The sequence below is a fragment of the Natator depressus genome, chromosome 6, assembly GCF_965152275.1.
Source record: "Natator depressus isolate rNatDep1 chromosome 6, rNatDep2.hap1, whole genome shotgun sequence".
Taxonomy (NCBI): domain Eukaryota; kingdom Metazoa; phylum Chordata; order Testudines; family Cheloniidae; genus Natator; species Natator depressus.
This window is the reverse complement of record NC_134239.1, coordinates 12937251-12958234: the sequence shown is the minus strand read 5'-3', so window position 1 is coordinate 12958234 and position 20984 is coordinate 12937251. Positions and strand designations below refer to the sequence as shown.

General features: G+C 60.5%; 1 protein-coding gene across 1 annotated transcript; it reads right to left on the bottom strand.

The window, feature by feature from the left end:
• Positions 1 to 73: 73 nt before the first annotated feature.
• TCIRG1 (T cell immune regulator 1, ATPase H+ transporting V0 subunit a3) lies at positions 74 to 15546 on the bottom strand. The gene is made up of 20 exons (XM_074954500.1): positions 15455 to 15546; positions 11662 to 11782; positions 11193 to 11271; positions 9737 to 9966; positions 8093 to 8187; positions 7731 to 7857; positions 7439 to 7521; positions 6926 to 7019; positions 6338 to 6550; positions 5680 to 5830; positions 5203 to 5342; positions 4964 to 5121; positions 4231 to 4321; positions 4014 to 4132; positions 3045 to 3258; positions 1988 to 2104; positions 1687 to 1806; positions 898 to 1015; positions 508 to 679; positions 74 to 295 (listed from the first exon to the last, which is right to left on the bottom strand). Exons 2-20 carry the CDS (start codon positions 11776 to 11778, stop codon positions 214 to 216), a joined length of 2520 nt encoding a protein of 839 aa, XP_074810601.1. The 5' UTR covers positions 11779 to 11782; positions 15455 to 15546; the 3' UTR covers positions 74 to 213.
• Positions 15547 to 20984: the final 5438 nt, after the last annotated feature.

Genomic DNA, 20984 nt, shown 5'->3' with positions numbered 1-20984 from the left:
CAGGCTCTGCAGACAGCGGATGACAGCACCAGACCGGAGGGGAGGGGAGGGGCAGGGGGGGAGGGGAAACAGCACCAGGCTTAGGGGCGCAGTGGCCAGTGTAGAAGATGCAAACCCAAAGAGAGGCCCCTGCCCTAGGACAGGGAGGGGGCACCATTCCTTTGAGGTGGGGGTTGCGGGGGGGGGCACGTGGTGCCGAGGGCCAGGCTGGCCCTACTCCCAGCTGTCGGGGGGGAAGGCGAAGGGGCTCAGCTTGTACCCGGTGCCCACGTAGAATTTGTTCTGGAATTCCACCCTGCAAACAACACAGGAGGGGGCGGGGGAGTCAGCGCAGACATCACCCCCCACAACTGACCACAGGCCTCCCCCATCCCAAGGGAGGTGCTGGGTACGAACACCGGGCATGCCCAGGGGCTGACCCACCCCAGACCCGCCCGTCCACCACAACCCAGAGTCCAAAGCCGCTCCCCCCTCCCCCCGCTGGGAGTACGGGGGTGGGGGGCTCACCAGTGCAGGCGCAGGGCATGCAGGAAAGCCGACAGCCCCTCCATCACCAGCAGGATGGCCACCGTCAGCACGGCGAAGAAGGCGAAGACGGGCACAAGCAGCACGCCGCCCACGTAGACGTGCATCAGGAAGCCGTTCCGCATCACCATGGTCCACAACACCTCCGACAGCTCTGCAGGGGCACTGGGGGGGTCAGAGCTGGGCATGCCCCCCTTCACCGACACCTCCCACCCCACCTCGCCTCCCTCCCCTGCATCCCCCCACCCTGCCCCTCACAGGCCTCCCTCCCACCTCCTCCCTCCAGGGGTCTGCATGAGGGCCCACAAAGCATTTGTGGGCCAAGTTCAGCACAGGTAGGAGGCTGTGAGACCCCTCCTCCTCCCGACTCACGTGCATGGGCCAGGCTGAGCGCCCACAGGCGCAGGTAGGAGGCCGTGTTGGAGATGCAGCCCAGGCAGTACTCGATGGTGTGGATGGCCTGGTGCATGAAGACTTCAGAGAATTCAAACTGCGGGAGACACCAAAGCAGTGGGACGCGGTGAAGGGCAGCACCCAGCCATGGCACCATGCCCGAGCGTAGGGCAGCACCCAGCCATGGCACCATGCCCAGCCGCGGGGCGTAGGGCAGCACCACACAGGGGGAGCAGGGCGCCATGTCCAGCCACTCTCCTTCAGCTTTGGCACACTGAGCTAACCCCGGGCCCAACCATAAGCTCTCTCTGCCCCTTGCCGTGGGCTCAGGCAGACACATACCATCTGGAGCTCACTCAGCTGGCTGTCAGGGGGACAGCCCACAGGCTACATGGGAGCCCAGCCAACCAGCAGTGCCCTTTTCCACCCCCTGTGCAGCGAGAGAAGACTGGGATGGGGAGGGGGGACTAATCCCGTCCCTGACGCTCATAGCTTCAGGGTCTCCTGCCCACTCCAGGGCCACTCTGTGCCATGCTGGGGGGATGGGCAGCAGCTGGTCAAGCCCCACCCCTCCGAATCGCCCTGCCCCCACCCAGTGCAGGGACATTTCAGTCCCACAGATCGGAAGGTGGCCGGGGCCAGAGCTGCTGTGGGGCTCCCCCATGCTGAGTGGGACTGACAGGACAGCGGGGACACTAACTGTCCCGGCACCCAGTGGCGTTAAACCCATCCCCCTCCCCAGCCATCAGAGTGCCACAGGGATCTCACCTCAGGCTCAGGGCCATGCCCGCCATGCTCCACGTCGGCCTCCGTAACGTTCACCGAGTTCCCCGGCTCCTGCGAGCTCAGCAGTGGCTGATGCTCCCCGGCGTCCCCAGGTGGGCCCAGCTGTGCAGAGCCCAGAGCCACACATCAAACATGGGGGGTGAGGGACACACTCCACTGATCACAGCCCCCGTCCCGCCCCACGGCACCTGCAGCTCCCTTTGGAGAGGTCCCACAGAGCCCCACAACCCTGCCACCAGCCCAGCCCTCCAGGGGCCCCCAGGGCCCCCGCCCAGCCCCTTACCCCAAGATGAGGGCGCCCCCTGCGGCGGTGCTGGCACCACAGGTACACAGGCCTGCCCAGGAGCAGGACAGGCACAGAGGCCAGAGCCAGGACGACCAGGACATTCTGCACCGTCACCTGCAGTGGGGAGAGGGTATAAAAGACTGACTTTTACAGTGGCTGCTGCTCTGTGCTGGGGGCTGACACCAGCACGGGCAGGGAGCCCTGGCTGTGGAGGGGCTGCCCAGCTCCAGGGCCCGTGGGGGGAGATTAGACCCGGGGCTGCAGGCAGGGTGGTTTCTGTGTTGCAAAGCTCTGTAGCTCTCCTGCTTTGCTCAGAGTCAAATGGCCAGTTCAGCACATGGCTCAGTCCTAGCCTGCCCCGAAGGGGCTAACTGAGGAGCTGGTTCCAGGGCCCAGCCACCCGGGCTGTGCTGCGTGTGCCCAGAAAGGGTGGCAGACGTGGGGCCGCCCTGGGTGTGGGACCAAGAGACCCAGAGCTAGGACAGTGACCCGGCTCTGCTCAGCCCCAGGGGGTGAGCGGCACTTGAGATCCGGAGGTTGGGTCCCACCACACCAGCCTTGGGTCTGGCCAGGTGTGATGGGCCTATTGGTCTGATCTGGGGGCCAGGTGGGAACCGGACTGGGTGGGGGCAGTGGAAACCAGCTGCAGATGCTGGCCTGGTGTGGGGGTTCCCCCTCCTGGGCAGAGCAGGGAGCGGCCATCAGGGGTTCCCGTTCCGGGAACAGTGGGGGCTGGCCGTCGGGGTTCCCTGTCCCGGGCGCAGCGGGTGGTTGTTCGGTTTACCCATCCCGGGGGCAGCGGGGGCCGGCCAGCGTCCCCGTCCTGGGTGCAGTGGGTGGTTGTCGGGGTTACCTGTACGACTTACCTGTCCCAGGCACAGAGGGCGGTTGTCGGGGTTACCTGACCTGGGCACAGCAGGTGGTGTCGGGGTTACCTGACTCAGATACAGTGGGCGGTTGTTGGGGTTACCCGTCCTGGGCACTGTAGGGGGGGTTGTCGGGGTTACCTGTGAGGGTTACCAGTGTCGGGCACAGTGTCTGTGGTTGGGGTTACCTGTCCCGGATACAGCGGGTGGTTGTCGGGGTTCTCAGTGAACAGAAACATGTCGATGAAGTGGATGAGGATGCTGGGTGCCAGCAGGGAGTTGACAGCACTGAACGTGATCCACTTGTAGAAGATCATGAAGACGAGGTAGCCAAAGAGCGCCAGCAGGAAGAGCGCCTCGGGCAGGAAGACCAGTGCCACCTGGTACTGCTGCCTGAAGTGCCTGTGTGCCAGCGAGAGGGGAGTTGGCCCAGGCCCTGCATAGTCGGGCTGCCTGCCCCCATGGAGGGAGCAGCGACCCTTGGGAGGTGGCCCGGTGCCCTGCACCGCTGCCCTGGTTGGAGCCGAGAGCAGCAATCCTGACAGGCAGGATCCCAGCTGCCAGGGGTTCAGGGTGTGCCCTGGGGGACTGGGCAGGGGAGTCAGATAGCGCAGCAAAGTTGCGGACACACCCCTTCCTGGCAGCAGGAGCCCCAGAGCTGCCCTGGCAGGCTTCCTCCCCAGCCTGGCAGCACGGCCAGCTCATACCTCACAAAGCCCCAAGGGGCTAGAACAAGCCCCCTCTGCACTGGGCACAAGCCCCAATGCAAGCCCCAGGGGGCCGCTCCTGCACAGAGAGACAAGTGGCACTGGTGGAAGGCCAGCTCAGAGGAGTGCCACCGTCTGCCCGAGGGACTGGGGTTGGGGCCACGCCCCAGGGCAGGGAAGGCTTGAGGGGGAGGGGTCTCTGTCCCAGTGCAGGGCTGCCAGCAGGCAGGGCCCCAGGCTCAGGTGCCAATCCTTCCCCCCCACACCAGGGCCAGGATTTCCCGCAGATGCAGATCCCCGAGCATAAGGGAAGGGTGGGGCCAGATTGGGGGATGCACCAGGCTCTGTAGCCCATTCCTCAAGGGCACATGGCCTGCCGGGCCGAAGCGAGGGGGCACAGGTGGGCAGCATGGGTGGGTGTTGGCAGCCCCCCAGGCAGCGGCGACTCACAGGTGGTTGAAGACACCGAGCAGCACCCCGAAGCTCATGTGGATGATGCCCAGAATCACTGACATCTTCATCTTGAAGGAGTTCAGGAAGTTCAGGTGGTTGTTGGCCAGGCTCCAGACCTGCAGCCAGGTGAGAGGAGGCGTCTGAGCTCCCAGTGGGGGGAGCAGGGCGGGGGGGGGCAGTCGGCCAGCACGTCCCCCCATCCCTCCCTACTCACCGGGTCGATCCCGAAGGGGTAGGGCCCCTTGAAGACTCCAGTGACGTTGGGGTCCAGGGTGAGGAAGGCGTGGCTGGCTAAGTAGTCGGAGCTGTGGGGACAGGGGGGTGTCAGTGCTGGGGAGAGTGGAGGGCACATACGGCTCTGCAGGTGGAGCAGTACGTGGGGAGGCGTGCTGACGCAGGGGAGTATGCAGGGCAGGTGGCAGGGACAGGGCACATCGGTGTGGGAAGCCAGGAATGGGACGGAGGGGATGGGGATCCCACAGGTGAGTAACGGGTATGGGGGCAGGGGAGCAGGCTGGGGTGTGAGAAGAGGGGTGGGGTTGCAGACAGGGTCCTGGGGGATGAGCAGCAGCCAGGTGGGGAAGCAGGCAGGGGTCCCATGGAGGGTAGTGAGCAGGGTACCAGGCAGGAGAGCAGGCAGGGGTCCTGGTGCAGGGACGACAGAGTACCAGGTGGGGGAGCAGGCAGGGGGTGTGAGAAGAGGGACCCAGTGGGGGATAGCTGATGGGGGCAGGGTACCAGGTGGTGATCCCATGGGGTGGGAGCAGGCAGAGATCCTGCGAGGGGAGCAGGGTACCAGGCGGGGGTCCCGCAGGGTACCAGGCCAGGTACCAGCTGAGGGTCCTGCGGGGGGAGCAGGGTACCAGGCAGGGGTGCAAGCCGGGATCCCATGGGGGGGAGCAGGGTACCAGGCGGGGGTCTGGGGGGTGGGGGGGAGCAGGGCCCACCTCCAGTTGGAGTGTTTGACCATGGTGGCCACACTCCAGGCGGAGGGGAAGATGGCGGTTGCCTTGCTGAAGCACTCATTGTAGATGAAGCCGGTGTAGACGGAGAAGGCCCCCATGAGCAGAATCAGGTAGCGCCCCTCAAAGAACGTCTGCCAGATCTGGGGACAGACAGACAGATGGAGGCACAGCTCCGTAACAGCCCAGCCCTCTCCCACCCTAGCAGTCCCCCCCTTGCTCACCTCGTTGCGCGCCTCCCTCAGGCGGGGGCTGCTCTCAGCCAGCACCATCCAGAGGGCAAAAAGGAACATCAGCAGCCCGTGGCCCACGTCCCCGAACATGACAGCAAACAGGAAGGGGAATGTGATGATGGTGTAGGGCGCTGTGGGGGCAGGGAGCACATCAGAGAGAGGCCCTCCCACCCCACATGGACTCCCCCTCCCCAGACCACCCTGCCACACCCCAGACACAGGACCTTTCCCCTCTGGGGGGGCGCTGGCTCCGATCTGGCCCCAGGGCGGGGCACTGGCCGACTCAGGGGGGCTGGGGATGGGACACAGGACCTTTCCCCTCTGGGAGGCACTGGCTCCGATCTGGCCCGAGGGCAGGGGACTGGCTGGCTCAGGGGGCGGGGAATGGGCCATGGGGCTTTTCCCCTGTAGAGGGCGCTGGCTCCGATCCAACCCGAGGACGGGGAGGTGGCCCCGGGGGTCCCTTACCCGGGTTCACCTCCTGGTAACTGGCGACCCCATAAGCGTCGACGATGCTCTGGAAGCCAGTGGTGAACTTGTTGGTGCGGATGAGGGTGGGAGGGCTCTCAGAACTGGGGATCCGGTGCACGAACGACTCCACCCCTGAGCCGCTCTTGTGCTACAAGGGAAGGCAGGCCTGGGACCAGGGAGCCTCGAGGCAACACCAATCCCACCCCCCCCTCCCCACTGCCCCCTGGGGAGCAGGCAGGGGCTGGCTGGGACTAGGGCACAGCCGGAGGAGGGCATGGCAGGGCAAGGCATGGAGGGAAGTGTGGCATAGTAGGAGGGGGTGGGGAGAGGCTAGGGACACACCGACGTGGAAGGGGTGGGCAGGGGAGACACCAACCAATCCATGGGGGGAGAACATGGACTGGCACAGGGGGTCGGGGGGGTGGAGGCATGAAGCGATCCATAGTTTGGGGGTGCGGGTGGAGGCACATACCATTCCGTGGGGAGGCAGGGGGGATGGGACGGACATGTACCAGTCCATGGCGTGGGGGAGGGCAGGCGGAGGCACATACCGATCTGGGGGGGGGGGGTGGCCTGTACCAATCCGTGGGAAGGTGCATGGGGGAGGACATGGACCAGTCCACGGCATGGGGGAAGGGGAGGCGGAGGCACATACCGATCCGTGGCGCAAGGCCTCCTGCACCTGTGGCAGGTCACGCACGGGGCACCACACCTCGGCGATGAGGCACTTCTCAATGACGTTGAAGCTGCACTGGTTGAGGATGAGGTAGATGGCCTTCATCTTCTGCACCTTCACGCGCCAGGCCGGCAGCATCAGCACCACCTTCTGCAGCACCTGGGACAGGTACTGCTCCGTCTCCCCCAGCACCTGCCGCGGGGAGGGAGGTTCACAGGGGCAGACACCAATCCCCCATTATCCCAACACAGCTGGGGCCCCCTCCCCAATATTTCCCCTCCACTCTGGTAGGGTCCTCAACTGCTGCCCACCTCCCTTGCAGCCTGGGACCCTTAACGCTGGAGGTCGTTGAGCGGAGAGTGTCCCCGGGGCCCCCCCGCAAGCCTGCCCATCTCACCACGGTGAGGTCGTTGAGCAGGGAGCGTCCTCAGGACACACACCCACCCCCGCAGCTCCCCCATGTCACCACAGTGAGCTTGTTGAGCGGGGAGCATCCCCGGAGCCCCCCATCTCACTGAGGTGAGGTCATTGATTGGGGAGTGTCCCTGGAACCCCCCCCCATCTCACCGTGGTGAGGTCGTTGATTTGGGTGAGCAGCCCACTCAGCACCTCCAGCCGGTCGGCCTCTCTGTCGGCGTAGGGATACATGTGGCAGTGGAAGCTGGGAGAGACACACACAGGTGAGTGGGGGGTATGTTGGGGGAGAGGGGGGCTGAGTTATGTGAGGGAGAAACCGGACAGCCGGGGGGGGGGGGGCGGAGGAGGGATTGGGTTGGGTTGGAGGCACAAATAACTGCCATCAATCCTGCGTGTCCTATGGCCAAGTGGAGTCATGCCAGCCGGCTGAGGGGGGCCCCGGCATTCTGCTCCCACTCCCCCCCAGGGAGCAGCCACACCAGGAGGTAGGGGAGGGGCTGCCCCCAAGACACCCCCCAGACACCTAGCTCCCCAGACAGGAACAAGAGCAGCTGCGATGTGGCACCAGGACCCCTCACACGGCAGCAGCAGGCTTATAGAGCGCCGGAGCTTGGGGGCAGGAGTGGTTGGGGGGTGACGGGGCAGGCGGGGGGCAGCACTCACCAGTCCGAGATCTTGCGGATTTTCTGTCCGATCTGCTCCCCCCAGTAGGAAATGAGGAAGATAACCCAGGTGATGCTCTCACCCTGTGGGGGGAGTACATTACTCATGAGCCTCAGCACAGCACAGGGTCACCTACAAACCAACCCCCCCATGCTCCCAGGCTCCAGAGAAACCCCCCCATCCCCACCCCACTCAGATCCACCCACATCCCCTCCAGGCCTGCCCCCCTCACAGACACCCAGACCTGCTCCGACCACCCTTGCTGCATCCCCACTTCCCGCCCCACACTCACTGTGGCTGGGTCCTCCATGGGCTCCGCCATCTCCACAAAGTTGGCGATGAGGTACCCGCGGCAGGCGCGCCACAGCAGCCGCTCAAAGGAGGTCACCCGCCACGGGTGGATCACGCCCGCCACAAAGCTGGGGGAGGGGAGAGAAGAGAGAGCCAAGGGGGAGGAGGGGCGCTGGCATCCTAGGGCAGAACAGCCCCACAGCGCCCAAGGGCACCACGGCATCCATGACAATACCACAGAACCCGCCGTGTCCCAGGCACAGCCCCGCTCTGCCCCCCACCCCCACGTTGTCCCAGATGGGGCCTGCCCCACAGCTGCTGCCCCATCTGTAACTCATCCCGCCCGCTCTGGAACCAACTCACTTGATTTTGACATCGAGTCGCGGTGCTGTGGACGGGTTGAGCAGGGGCTCCTGGTCTGAGAGGGCGCGGGGCCGGGCAGGGGAGCCCAGTGACGCCTGCCACACAGGAGAGAGACCATCAGGGGAGCTGCCCAGCCCAACGGGGCCCCCTCCTTCCCCCTCCCCCAGGGAGCCGGCACCACAGTGCCCCCCTCCTTGCCTGGCAACCTCTCCGTTCTCCCCCAGGAATCCACCAAAGGCCTCCCCACATACACCAGTGCCCAGCTCTGGGGGTGACCCACTTCACCCCTCCCTAATCCCCAACCTCTAGGACATCCCCACTCCAAACATCCCCTCTCTGCCTCCCAGATTCCCTTCCATTCTGCCCCTCTATACCTCAAAGTAGCACCCTGGAACTATCATATTCTCTACAGTCATATAATTATGATAAGTTTTGTACATAGTATGTCTTGTGAGGTATCATTTTAATAATCTTGATCTGCTGAATATGAATACCGTTGGATTGTATGTGCCACCGTTGTGTGCGAAGTTATGAAGCATTGCTACATGTGTTACTGAAATACTTTGTGAGATGCCCCCAGCCAACCTTTCAGTTGCAACAAAGGACCAGCCAGACGTGCTGATGGCCCATTAAAGGGAATCCACTCTCCCAAGGGCCATCCCAGAGACTTCTCAGAGAGAGCATGTATGCAGTGGAGACTGCTTGACCAGTGGAGACTGCCTGATCCCCACGTCACAGCAAAGCAAGCTGGAAGAAGCTATAAGAGAGGGACAGTGACATCATCACTTGGCCTCTTTCTTCCAGGAATTGACTTGAGCTGGGAGGGGAAATATCTGGAGGACAAAGACTTTGAACTGAGGAGGGTGGTCCCAGGCTGGAAAAGAGTCCCAGCCTATGCACTGAGGATCTGTAACCTGCTTGTACCATCGGTCAGGGTGAGACACTGCTTGATTCAAATCCTGTTTAGTTTGTAGAACTTAGACTGCAAATTTATTTTATTTTTATTTCTTAAGTAATCAACTTTGATCTCTGTGCCTGCTACTTATATTCACTTAAAATCGATCTTTCTGTATTTAATAAATCTGTTTTATATTTTACCTAAAACAGTGTGCTTTGGTTGAAGTGCTTGGGAAATCTCAGCTCAGTTTAAAAAGGCTAGTGTGCGTCCACTCCACATAGAGGGAGTGACAAACTACTTAATGAACTTGCACTGCCCAAGGGGGCCTTGAACACTGTAAGACGGTACAGTCCTGGGATGTAGGGCTGGAGCTGGGGGGAATTGGCTGGAACCTCTCTATTGATGGTTCATGAGTGGCTGGGAGATCATTCAAGTAACTCAGCTGGGGGCGTGTCTCTGCCTGTGGATGTCTGTGTAAGTGCAGTGCCTATCCAAGTTTTGTAGTTTGACATCAGCATCACAGTGTGAGAGGCAACCCACGTTGGTGGAACAGGGCTCAGCAGGCCCCCAGTCCAGGTTACACCCCAGGGACACCATCACACCCTCCCAGCCCCCCAACCCCAAGACCCTTTACTCCAACTATCCCCTCCCTGCCCCCCAGGCCTCTCTACTCTGCCCCTCCTCTGCGCCCTCCAGCCCCCTCCTCACCCCCAAGGCCACTGCTCTGGCCCTGCAAGAGGACTCACCAGCTGGCCGGTGAAGCGCTGCCCCTCGCGCAGGACATGCGCATACTCCTGCAGCTCCCGCAGGCGCCGGCCCAGCGACTCCCAGTTGCGGCTCACTTCGCGTAGCTCCTGGGCCAGCTGCTCGGACTGCTCCTGGATGTGCAGGGCATCACGGGGCAGAGGGGCTGGGGGGCTTTCAGGGCAGGGCCCCAGTGCCAGCCCTGCCTTCCGCAGCTCCTGGTGCAGGAACGCTGCACAGCAGGGACATAGCGCCCATCAACACTACCCGTGCAGAGCCTGCCCCCAACGGGGACCCATCTGGAGACACCCCTCTCCCCAGTTTCTGGCAGTTACAGCCTTTGGGACACCCAGAGCATGGGGTTGTGTCCCTGACCATTTGGGCTAATAGCCATTGATGGGCCTATCCTCCATGAACTTATCTAGTTTTTTTTTTAATCCAGTTATATTTTTGGCCTTCACAACATCCACCAGCAACAAGTTCCACAGGTTGACTATGCGTTGGGTGAAGAAATACTTCCTTTTGTTTGTTTTAAACCTTCTGCCTGTTCATTTCATTGGGTGACCCTTGGTTCTTGTGAGATGTGAAGGAGCAAATAACACTTCCTTATTTACCTTCTCCACACAATTCATGATTTTATAGACCTCTATTATATCCCACCTTAGTTGTCTCTTTTCCAAGCTGAAAAGTCCCCATCTTATTAATCTCACCACATACAGAAGCCATTCCATGCCCCTAATCATTTTTGTTGCCCTTTTCTGTACCTTTTCCAATTCAATATATCTTTTTTGAGATAGGGCGACCACACCTGCAGGCAGTATTCAAGATGTGGGCGTACCATGGATTTATATAGAAGGAATATAATGTTTTCTGTCTTATTATCTGTCCCTTTCCTAATGATTCCCAACATTCTGTTTGCTTTTTGACTGCTGCTACACTCTGAGTGGATGTTTTCAGACAACTATCCACAATGATACCAAGATCTCTTTCTTGGGTGGTAACAGCTAATTTACATCCCATCATTGTATACGTATAGTTGGGATTATGTTTTCCACTGTATATTACTTTGTATTTATCAACAATGAATTTCATCTGCCATTTTGTTGCCCAGTCACCCAGTTTTGTGAGATCCCTTTGTAACTCTCCACAGTCTGCTTTGGATTTAACTAACTTAACCCCACACCACTGGGCATCTGCCACCACAGACCCCCTCCATCCCACCACTCCAGGCTCCCATTCCCACGTGCAGCCCCTGCCACCCCAGAGAGACCTCCTCCCCATAGGGTTCCCACCTGCCTAGAGCCTACCCTCCCTTCCCTCCACACACATGCTCTCCACCACCCCAGAGCCTACCCCCCCTTCCCCTCACCCCATGGTGTCCCCAATGTCCTAGATATTCCTCCAAGTCTCCCTGTCCCCCAGAAGGAGCCCCCTCCCCCAGGGTGGCTGGGCACTCACTGAAGGTTTTCTCCATGTCCTCGCAACGCCGCACCTCACCCACGAAGCGCCGCTGGAAGGCGTTGACATTGGGGTTGAGCTGGGGGAGCAGAGACAGCACATCAGAGCCCAGCTGCAGCCCACCCTGCATAGGGCCCCGACTCTGGGCGGCTAGGCAGGGACCAGCCACCCCAACAGCCCTGACCCCTCAGTCAGGGACCCCAACTCCTGCCCCATTGGGACCAGCTGCCCAGACACCTCCCCAGTCAGGGTCCCCAACTTCCCCTACCCCCCTCAAGAGCGCCCCAGTGACAAACCCCAATTCCCATTGCCCCCCATAGGCACCAGATACCCTGGCTTCCCCATGCCCCCTTCCTCTCCTGCTCCAGGACCCCGACTTCTCCCAACCACCCCCCGACGGCCACCTCCCCCCACCCCACCCCAGCCAGTGACCCTCCCCTCTGCTCCCCATGTCCCGCCCTGCACATACGTCTCTGAACTCCACAAGCCCCCTCTCGCCCAGCTCGCTGACGCAGGCGTAGGCCGAGGCCGACTGCAGGAAGAGCTGGGCCAGGCAGACCTCCTCGCTGCGGAACATGGAGCCCATGGCGCTGCCGGGGGAAGGGGAGAGTCAGGCACCTGGCGGCGAGGGCAGGGGCACAGAGACCCAGCCCCGCACCGCAGGAAAGAGACCCCTGCAGCCATGGGGAAGGGGGCTGGTGCGAGGGGCAGCGGAAGCCATGCTGTAGCAGGCAGCCCAGGCGTGAGGATGGACTCCTCGCCTGGCAGGGAGGAGAGGAAGTGGTCTGTGCCACCGGCAGGAGCTGGAGCTGGCAGAGATGGGCGGCAGGGCCACAGCACTCCCAGCAGCTTTGGGCATGGCTGGGAGCCCTCACTCCAGCTAGGAGGGGCAATTGTGGCTCAGACTCCAGCTCCCCAACAACCCAGCCCGGCCCCCAGACAGGCACACCAAGCTCCAGCCATCTGTCCCGCTGGCACCTCAGCAGCCATCCCAGCCAGTCGCTCACCTCAGGGATGGCCTTGCAGCTGCGGGGGGCACGCGGCGCAAGGGACCCACCCAGGGAACAAGGATCCGCAGCTCTGCCCACGAGACTCCCGGCAGCAGCTCGGCTGAGTCACCCCGGACTTTTTTGACCTCGGAGGTTGCAAAATAGTTTCCAGTAGTACCATCCCCCTCCATCCCAGACCAGCTCAGCCTCAGCTGCGCCTGAGTCAGGGCTGGCCGTGCCGCTCACCTTTGGGGCTGACACAGCCAGAACCCCATGGCCCAACAAGGGGCAGGGGAGGGCACATGAGGCCCTTGCTGCCAGGCAAGCGATTTCGGGAGAAGAGGGTCAAATGGGCTCGCTAAGGGATCCGGAGCACCCTCCACGCCCCATTGCAATTGGAGGACAGCCGGGGCCCAGCAGCAGCTCTTGGGGCAGGGGGAGGAGGGGATCCAGGCCTCAGGCTGGGCCCAGCTCACTGCAATAGGGCCATGCCAACACTCCAGCTGAAAGCAGGGAAACACAAGCGGCCTTGGGGAGGGAGTCCACTGCCTGCACAGGGTCCCGGCCGCGCCAGGAGCGGGTCAAGCAGCCCCCTGGCGTTGAACCACACCCAGCCCACCTTGAGGCATCACTGGCTACTGCCTGCTGCGAACAGGACTCCAGTGGGATCCCCAGCCCAGGGGACACAGCTGCGCTGGGGGCAGAAAGGCCCACGTTTCTGAAGTGGAGGCGTTTGGGCTGGCTCTCCCTGCCATGCAGGACTCGGCCCCAGGGTTTGTCCGTGCCGCCCTCCCCTCTCTTCTTCTGCCTCTATGGGGCACCAGTGCTGCAGCCAGCCCAGCCGCAGCCAGCTCCCCCAGCCTCACAGACAGGTAGACAGCGCCACCGACTGTTCCTTCCAAGCTGCCTCCTTCCATCACCTCCCAATGACACTGGCCCAAAGCTGGCAAGAAGACCATTATCCCATGGAGCAGCCCACGCTCCCAGCATGCTAGCCCAGGGGTAACACTGTACATGGGAGATGTTAGTGTGTCCAAGCCAACGTCCATCCCCTCCAGAACCAGGCACAGCTGGATTTGGGAACCCACAGAACCTAGTGCTAGCCCCAAGGATACAATTAGAGCGGCCCATAAGTGGAGCTCTCTGGGGGCCTGTCTACACTGCCACTGGAGATGCAATTCATAAGTAGCTGTACACACTAATGCAGGAACCTCTACCCAACCTAGGAATCACCCCTCCATCTGCAGGGTATGTGACAAAGTGGGAATTTTCTGTAATATTTTTAATTAAGCCCATGCGTGCCTCAGTTCCCCCATATTTCATGTTGTTACCCAGAGGGCAGGGGAAGGACTGTTTGCTCTCAGGACAGGCTAAGAGACTAAGGCCTGGTCTATGCTACAAAGTTAGGCTGAAGTAGGCCGCCTTGCATCAACCTAGTTGTGCATGTGTCCAGCCTTTGCTCCAGCTTGGCTGGGCTCTGGCTGACCAGAACGGTCGATGCTTTAACCTTCAGTTCTCTCTGCTGACCTAAGGCCGCCCCATGCTATGTAACAGGTGACAAATAAACCCACCTGGTTTGCCAACCCTGAGTGTCACTGCAAACACTGGCTGAGGTGCATTAGTCCCTGAAGAGTGGCCTAGTCTCTCCCAGCCGTTCAGTTCAGCTAGACTCACCAGGCAAAGCTCATGCTGTGAAACATGTGTGCTGGAGCCCCAGAGGTTCACCGGAAGGAGGCATTGAGGCCTACCCCATGCACTAAGATTGAGACCCCTTGAGGGCTGGGCAAACTGAAGGGTTCGTTCCAGAGATTGTTTCAAAACTGGGGGCGTAGCACCGATGCTGTTGATCTGTGACAGCGGAGACGTTCCCTGCGACTCCTGTGGCATGGCCAGAGCACACGGGTGCCAGCTATCCTGGGCACAAGTCTTGTATTGCCCCATTTCAACCACACCCGCATGCCACCCCACTCAAGCATTAGCCCCCATCTGGAACATGCCCTGCCTCATTGACTGCACAGGAAGGCAGCACCCCAACCATGCTAGAGCGTGGCTTGCCATGCGTAGCACTGCATTCGTGGTAACCCTGGAGCAAGGACACGGGCCCATCTAGCAAGGAAGCAGCAGAGGAAGGCCGCCCCAGTGGGTAGCGTGCCCACCCGGGCCACAGGTTCCAGTCCCTGCTCTGACACAGGAAACTGACAGCAATAACTATTGGGGAATGGCTCCCCACCGGGCTCTGCTTTAGAAACGCAGCAATATACCCAGAACCAAGTGACGTTTGCTCCAGAACAGACCACCGCTGGGGTGGGAGCCACTACTCTGCAATAGCGTCTGCCATCGGCATCCCCATGTAGACAAGCCCTGAGTTACCGAGCCTCAGCGCCCCCATGTCACAGGGGTCCCAGCCCTGCCCTGCTGCACTAATCCCCCCGGGACGCACGGATGTGACAGGGACGGGGCATAGGTAGGCTCGGTAACTCAGGGCTTGTCTGCTGCGCACAGCTCAGACACAGCCTGGTCCAGAGCGGGACACGAGCCCCACCGCAGAGACTTGACTTGGGTTCTCCTTGTGTTGTCCCCAGTGCCCCAAGCTCAAGGGGCCCCAGCCGCCCCAGGAGGGGCAGGGGCATCACAGCTCTGACCAACCACCAGCTGTGGCTACCGAGGGCCCCAGGCTAGGCCAGACTCCCCGCTCCGGCTGGGATGGGCCCAGGGCATAAGTGCTGGAACTAGGGGGGGTGCCGCATCCCCTGGTTTGAAGTGGTTCCCATTATATACAGGGGTTACAACGTGGTTCAATGGCTCTCAGCACCCCCACTGTACAAATTGCTCCGGAGTCTCTGACCCAGGGCAGCTCTAGTGGAAGCCCTGGGAGGGGGCCTGACTCCCAGCCCCTCGGTTTTAGGGATGGGGGAGGGCGATCTCCCCCCCCCTTAGCCAAGCTCTGCTACCCCAATGCCCAGCCAGCCCCACAAGCACCGGGGGCGGGGGGACCCCCTGCCTGGAGCCAAGCTGTGCCCCAGCCCCGCAGCTTCGGAAGGGGGGGCAGTGGGTCACCCCACTCCAGGGGGCTCAGAGGAGGGACAAGAGACCCCCCCCCGAGCCGGGACGGGGTGAGGGGGAGCCGGAAGTGGCGGCAGCAGCACGTGGGGCCAGGCCCCGCCAGGCTGTCCCATCACACCCGCCACCCGCGCGGTGCGACCCGGCCGCCAACCCGCCGGGGTCCCGGCGCCGCCGGCAGAGGGGCAGAGCTGGGGGCGCCCCGGCTCCTACCTGCGCTGGGCTCCAGCTGCTAGTCCCTGCTGGGCTGGAGGGAGACGGGAGGCCGGGACTTCCTCCTCCCCTGGGCGGGCTGCTCCCGGGCCGGGTCAGACCCACCCCCGGGACCTCCCCCACCGCCAGCTGCAGGAAGCTCCGCACCCCTCCCGCGCTGCCTGCCCCAAGCGCGCCCCAGCCGCGGGGCAGGGGGCACCGTACGGGGAGCTGCCCCCCACTCAACCCGCCGAGCCTCACTCCCCCTGCATCTGGACTTCCTCCCCCCTGCGGCGAGCCCCACCTCCCCTGCATCCAGACCCCCCTTCCGCCGAGCCTCGGCCCCACTGGACCCCCACCCAGACCCTGCCAGCCAAGCCCCCTCCCCCTGCATCCGGACCCCCTCGCACCCAGATCACGCGCTGATCCACCTGCACCTGGGCCACCCCGGTGAACCCCACCCCACTGAGCCCCAACCAGCTGCACCTGGACCACCCAGCTGAGCCCCTGCCCCCCGCATTCAGACCCCCACTCCCTCAGCACCTGCACCCACCCAGTGAGCCCCCTGCACCAAGACCCCCCTACTGAGCCCCATACCCCCCACACGTGGAACCCCTGCTGAGCCCCAACCACTTTGACCTGGACACTCCCCCCCCTCCGGTCCCATTCCACCTGCACCCAGACCCCCCACTGAGCTGCCTGCACCCAGATTGTCCCACACAGATTCTCACCCCACACCAAGCCCCTCCACCCTTGGATCCTGCCAGGCTGAGCCTGCCTGCCCCACACCTGGATCCCTCCACATCAAACCCTCCCACACCTCTAAACCTGGATCACTCCCATGTCCCATCAGAACCACCGTGCATCTCCCTCTCCCCAGCAGCCAAATCACCCCACAGCTGAATCCCCACCCCCAACACTGAACCCTTTGCACCTGGATACCAGCCTTCCAGGCCAAAACATACACCCTGCACACCATATTGTGGAGTGGGATGGGGGGGCTCTATAGGGGGTGCTCTCCCCTCTCAATCACTGCTGACCCTAGTATGGCAACATACATGGCCTAGAGCACAAGCCCCTGTGCAACTGGACACCCACACACACACCAAGGCCCCTGCACCGAGCCCCTGAGCCATCACACCAGTTACATGCAGGGCAAAAGCCCGTGCAGACAGAGATCCCAGATGTAATAGCAGGGCACCAGGCCCTGTTGCGGTGGCTTCCTGGATCTCACTGCCCATGGGCTCAGCTTGGATTCACTCCCAGCTCTCTCTCACCCCCTCTAAGCAGGATCCAGGCCCCGGGCACTAGTGCCAGGACTCACACTCCCAGCAGGGTCTGTGCCCTGAGGTTCGTGTGACCACCCCCCCAGCATGGTGGGATTCCTGCCCCAGGGTGTTGGCATCTCCACTGCCTCGAACTCCAGCTAGATCCATGTGACGGTGTTTCCATAGTATGTATGGAAATAGCTACTTCAACATAACATGTGACGGCCGATTTCCCCAGGACACTTAGTCAACATTCCCAGTGGCAGAAGCCAGATCCCATGATCCTAGCCAAGGGGCTGGCATCGCTGTTTCCATGCCCTGCCTGACTCGGGCCCTCTCTTCCCTGCCTCATCTGCTTGCTCCAGTGGGTATTTCTGGGGCTTTTTCTATCTGCAAGGTGACCCCTGCTGCCCTTCCCCTTGAGAAATGAACCACTACTAATCTCCTGTGTCCCCAGCCTGTCTGTGAGGCCCCCCTCCCCATTTCTCTTGGCAGGCCAGAGAAAACACCCCACCCTGAGCCGGCGTGCCAGGCTCATGCAGGGCAGTGCCCATGCAGACAGAGATCCCAGTTGTAATAGCAGGGCACCAGGCCCCATTGTGGTGGCTTCCCGGACATCTCTACCCACTGCTCAGCTTGGCCAGAAGCCCCTTCTCTCTTGGTGCAAATAGTACTGCTACAGCCCTAGTCCTCGTCCTGTGTTGTAAGCACTGCAGCCCCACCCCCTAATTCTGTGTCGGGGGGCCCTAGAGGAATCATAGAATCTCAGGGTTGGAAGGGACCTCAGGAGGTCATCTAGTCCAACCCCCTGCTCAAAGCAGGACCAATCCCCAACTAAATCATCCCAGCCAGGGCTTTGTCAAGCTGGGCCTTAAAAACCTCTACGGATGGAGATTCCACCACCTCCCTAGGGAACCCATTCCAGTGCTTCACCACCCTCCTCGTGAAAAAGTTTTTCCTAATATCCAACCTAAACTTCCCCCACTGCAATTTGAGACCATTGCTCCTTGTTCTGTCATCTGCTACCACTGAGAACAGTCTAGATCCATCCTCTTTGGAACCCCCTTTCAGGTAGTTGAAAGCAGGTATCAAATCCCCCCTCATTCTTCTCTTCCACAGACTAAACAATCCCAGTTCCCTCAGCCTCTGGGGTCCCTTGGGGAAGAGGGCCTTGGGCAGGTGCAGTGACTCCCAGGCAGCACCCAGAGAGGGGAAACGCTGAGCTTTACAGCCCTGCCTCTGGACAGGAAACAAGCTGGATCTGGGCTCCTGCCTGAGGGGTCATCGGAGAGCATGGAGGGGCCTCCCAGCAAAGGAGGAGAGCTGGAGCTCGGTGGGGATGCTGGGCTCATGGGATCTGGACTCTGCTGGGGAATGGGGTGGGAGAAGCGGGGAAGCTGGCTTTTCAGACTTTTCTTGAGGGCAGATAGAGCCTCACTTGGCACCAAGCTCCCCTCCCCCTTTCGACAGCACAAACCACAGCTACTGAACCCCCCCCCCCCCCGCCGCCCCCACACACCCCCACACCTGTTCCATCCCATTTCTGGGCAGGGATCAAACCTGGGACTCCAGGGTCTAACCACAGTAGCCATTACTGCCTGGGCTTGGAGGCCACTGGAGCAGGCTCAACAACCTCCCCCGTGGGGCCAAACCCATGGTCGGGGACAGAGCTCCACACAGGGCCTGTTACATTCCCAGGAGGATGGCAGCACCCACCCTGCAGCGAGGGAAAGCACCAGCAAAGCCGTGCTTGGAAAAGACTGGTGTATTAATGCACGCTCCCTCCTGGCGGTTGAAGTAGCTGCCCAGAGTACAGGGAATGCTGCCCCACACGGATGGGGGCCAGCAGGAGTTTCAGAGCCAACTCAAGGAGGCTACAGCATCTGCACTTCTCCAGGGCCCCCCTCCCCTCCAGCCAACTTAGGCCTGCCGGGACACTGCATTTGAACCAAGCATCCCAGCACCTCTGCATGATGAGCGTACTGGGGCAGCTGCAGGGTTTGGTCATGGCCCAGGCGTGATGCTCTATACCTCAGGGGAACACCCTATACCCCCATGTTCATCTTTATAAAATGATTGTGTGGTATTATCCAATGCAAAGTTTGTCATGTCGGGTGTCTTCGGAAGGATCATAGTGCACCGAGCATGACTGTTATAGTGATGTTATAGTAATTGTAACAGTAATGTTATAGTAAGGTTATAGGTTATAATTTCATGTATATAGTTATGAGGCTAAAAATGATTCCTCATGGCTTAAAGCAAGCCCATGCAAAACTCTCCAGGAACAGAGAGGCAGTTCACACCTCCACAGGGCATGGATGGGACAAACCCAGCCCAGCATCACAGGAACAATGGACAGTGGCTCAGGCAGCAACAAAAGAATCTGTTAGACCCTTGAGGGAGTCACGCCCTTCCTTTGGGCAGTTTGGGACTGCGATGAGGTAATGCTCACCTGACTCTGAAGGCGTGGGGGACAAAGCCAAGAGGAAAGAAAGGACATGATAAAAGGGAGAGACATTTTGCCATGCTCGCTCTCTTCCACCTCCATCTTCAGACACCACCACCACGAAACGACCGAAACGCTGATCAAAGGGGAAAGCCTGACTGAAAAGCCAGCGTGTGATGAGAAGCATCTCTTTAAGGACATTGAAAGTGTTAAAATCAGCTTAGAATGCGTTTTGCTTTTATTTCATTTGACCAAACCTGACTTGTTGTGTTTTGACTTATAATCACATAAAATCAATCTTTATAATTAATAAATCTGTTTGTTTATCCTACCTGAAGCAGTGTGTTTGGTTTACAGTGTGTCAGAGACTCCCCTTGGGAGAACAAGCCTGGTACATATCAATTCCTTTGTTAAACTGACGAACTCATGTAAGCTTGTAGCGTCCGGTGGGCATAACTGGACACTGCAAGACAGAGGTTCCTAGGGTTGTTTCTGGGACCAGAGATATTGGCTAGCGTCATTCGCTTGCAAGTAGCGGGGAGCAGCTGACATGCCAGAGGCCGTGCGTGAACAGCCCAGGAGTGGGGGTTCTCACAGCAGAGCACGGTAAGACTGGCTCCCAGAGTCAAGGATTGGAGTGGCCTAGCAGATCACTGGTCCAGACAATACCAGAGGGGAACATCACATCAGGGAAGGCAGAAACTACAACCCACGGGGACATCTCATTCCCAGCTAGCACTAAAAGGGGGGCAGCTGCAAATCCCAGGGACAGAGCAAGTCTGAGGGGCCGGGTGAGGTGAGACCTGGGGGCAGGGGACTCACCTGGGCCCTGTGCAGCATACTGGGCCAGGTTTGGAGGGGGGAAACAATCTGATAGCAGGATACGCTTGGGGAGGAGTGTGCCCACAAGGAGGCCAGGCCTGGAGCAGCACAGGGCCGGCATCCTGGAGCAGGCTGATGAAGCCTCTCGCTGGCCATGGGTCCCCCACCCTAGGCACTAATGAGGAGGATTAGAGAAGGGGAGAGGGGCTGGTCTGCAGTCCCCCCTCCTTCCCCCAAGGGAGGGGTGTCTCCTGAGCAGGGGCAGAGAACCCCCTTGGGCCCCTGTAACTGGCACTTTCCAGCAGGAAGGATTCCCCCTCCCTTCCCATTGGTTCTGGCAGGCTCAGAATGGGAGTGACAGACCCAGGTGGGTGTGCTGCAGCTGGTACCTTGGCTAAATGTTTGCAATCCCACCAAGCTGAAGTGGGCACTGGGGCTGTTCAGGTCTGACCCTGTTTGGTATGATTGGTGGGGGGATGGGGGTGCTGCTTTGACTTGGCTGACCTCCCCTGTGATGCTGACAGACCAGGTGCCACCTCATGCCAAAACCCCTAGGCCTCAGCTAAACCCTGACAAATACAGAGCCACTCTGGCTCATCTGTGTGTTGTACTGTTAAAATAGGTATTAGAGTTACAAAAGTGTTTCGTTAGAGAGTATAAAGTGCTTGTAGATTGCTGCATCCTGTAATCTCACTTACACCTGTATCCCATGTGGTGATATTTCAGTGTTGGCTCTGTAACTGGAAAGCACCGGACAGGTGAAAAGCATTACCAACTGCAAGGTTCTAGTTTGCTACAGGTGTTATCTCCGGCCCAACAACAGCTCCCAGACTGCTGCGCTGGGCATCGCAACATGGGGAGTAGATGGCCAGCCCTCTGTGGAGAAAGAGATGGTTAGGGACTATTTAGAAAAGCTGGACGTGCACAAGTCCATGGGGCCGGACGAGTTGCATCCGAGAGTGCTAAAGGAATTGGCGGATGTGATTGCAGAGCCATTGGCTATTATCTTTGAAAA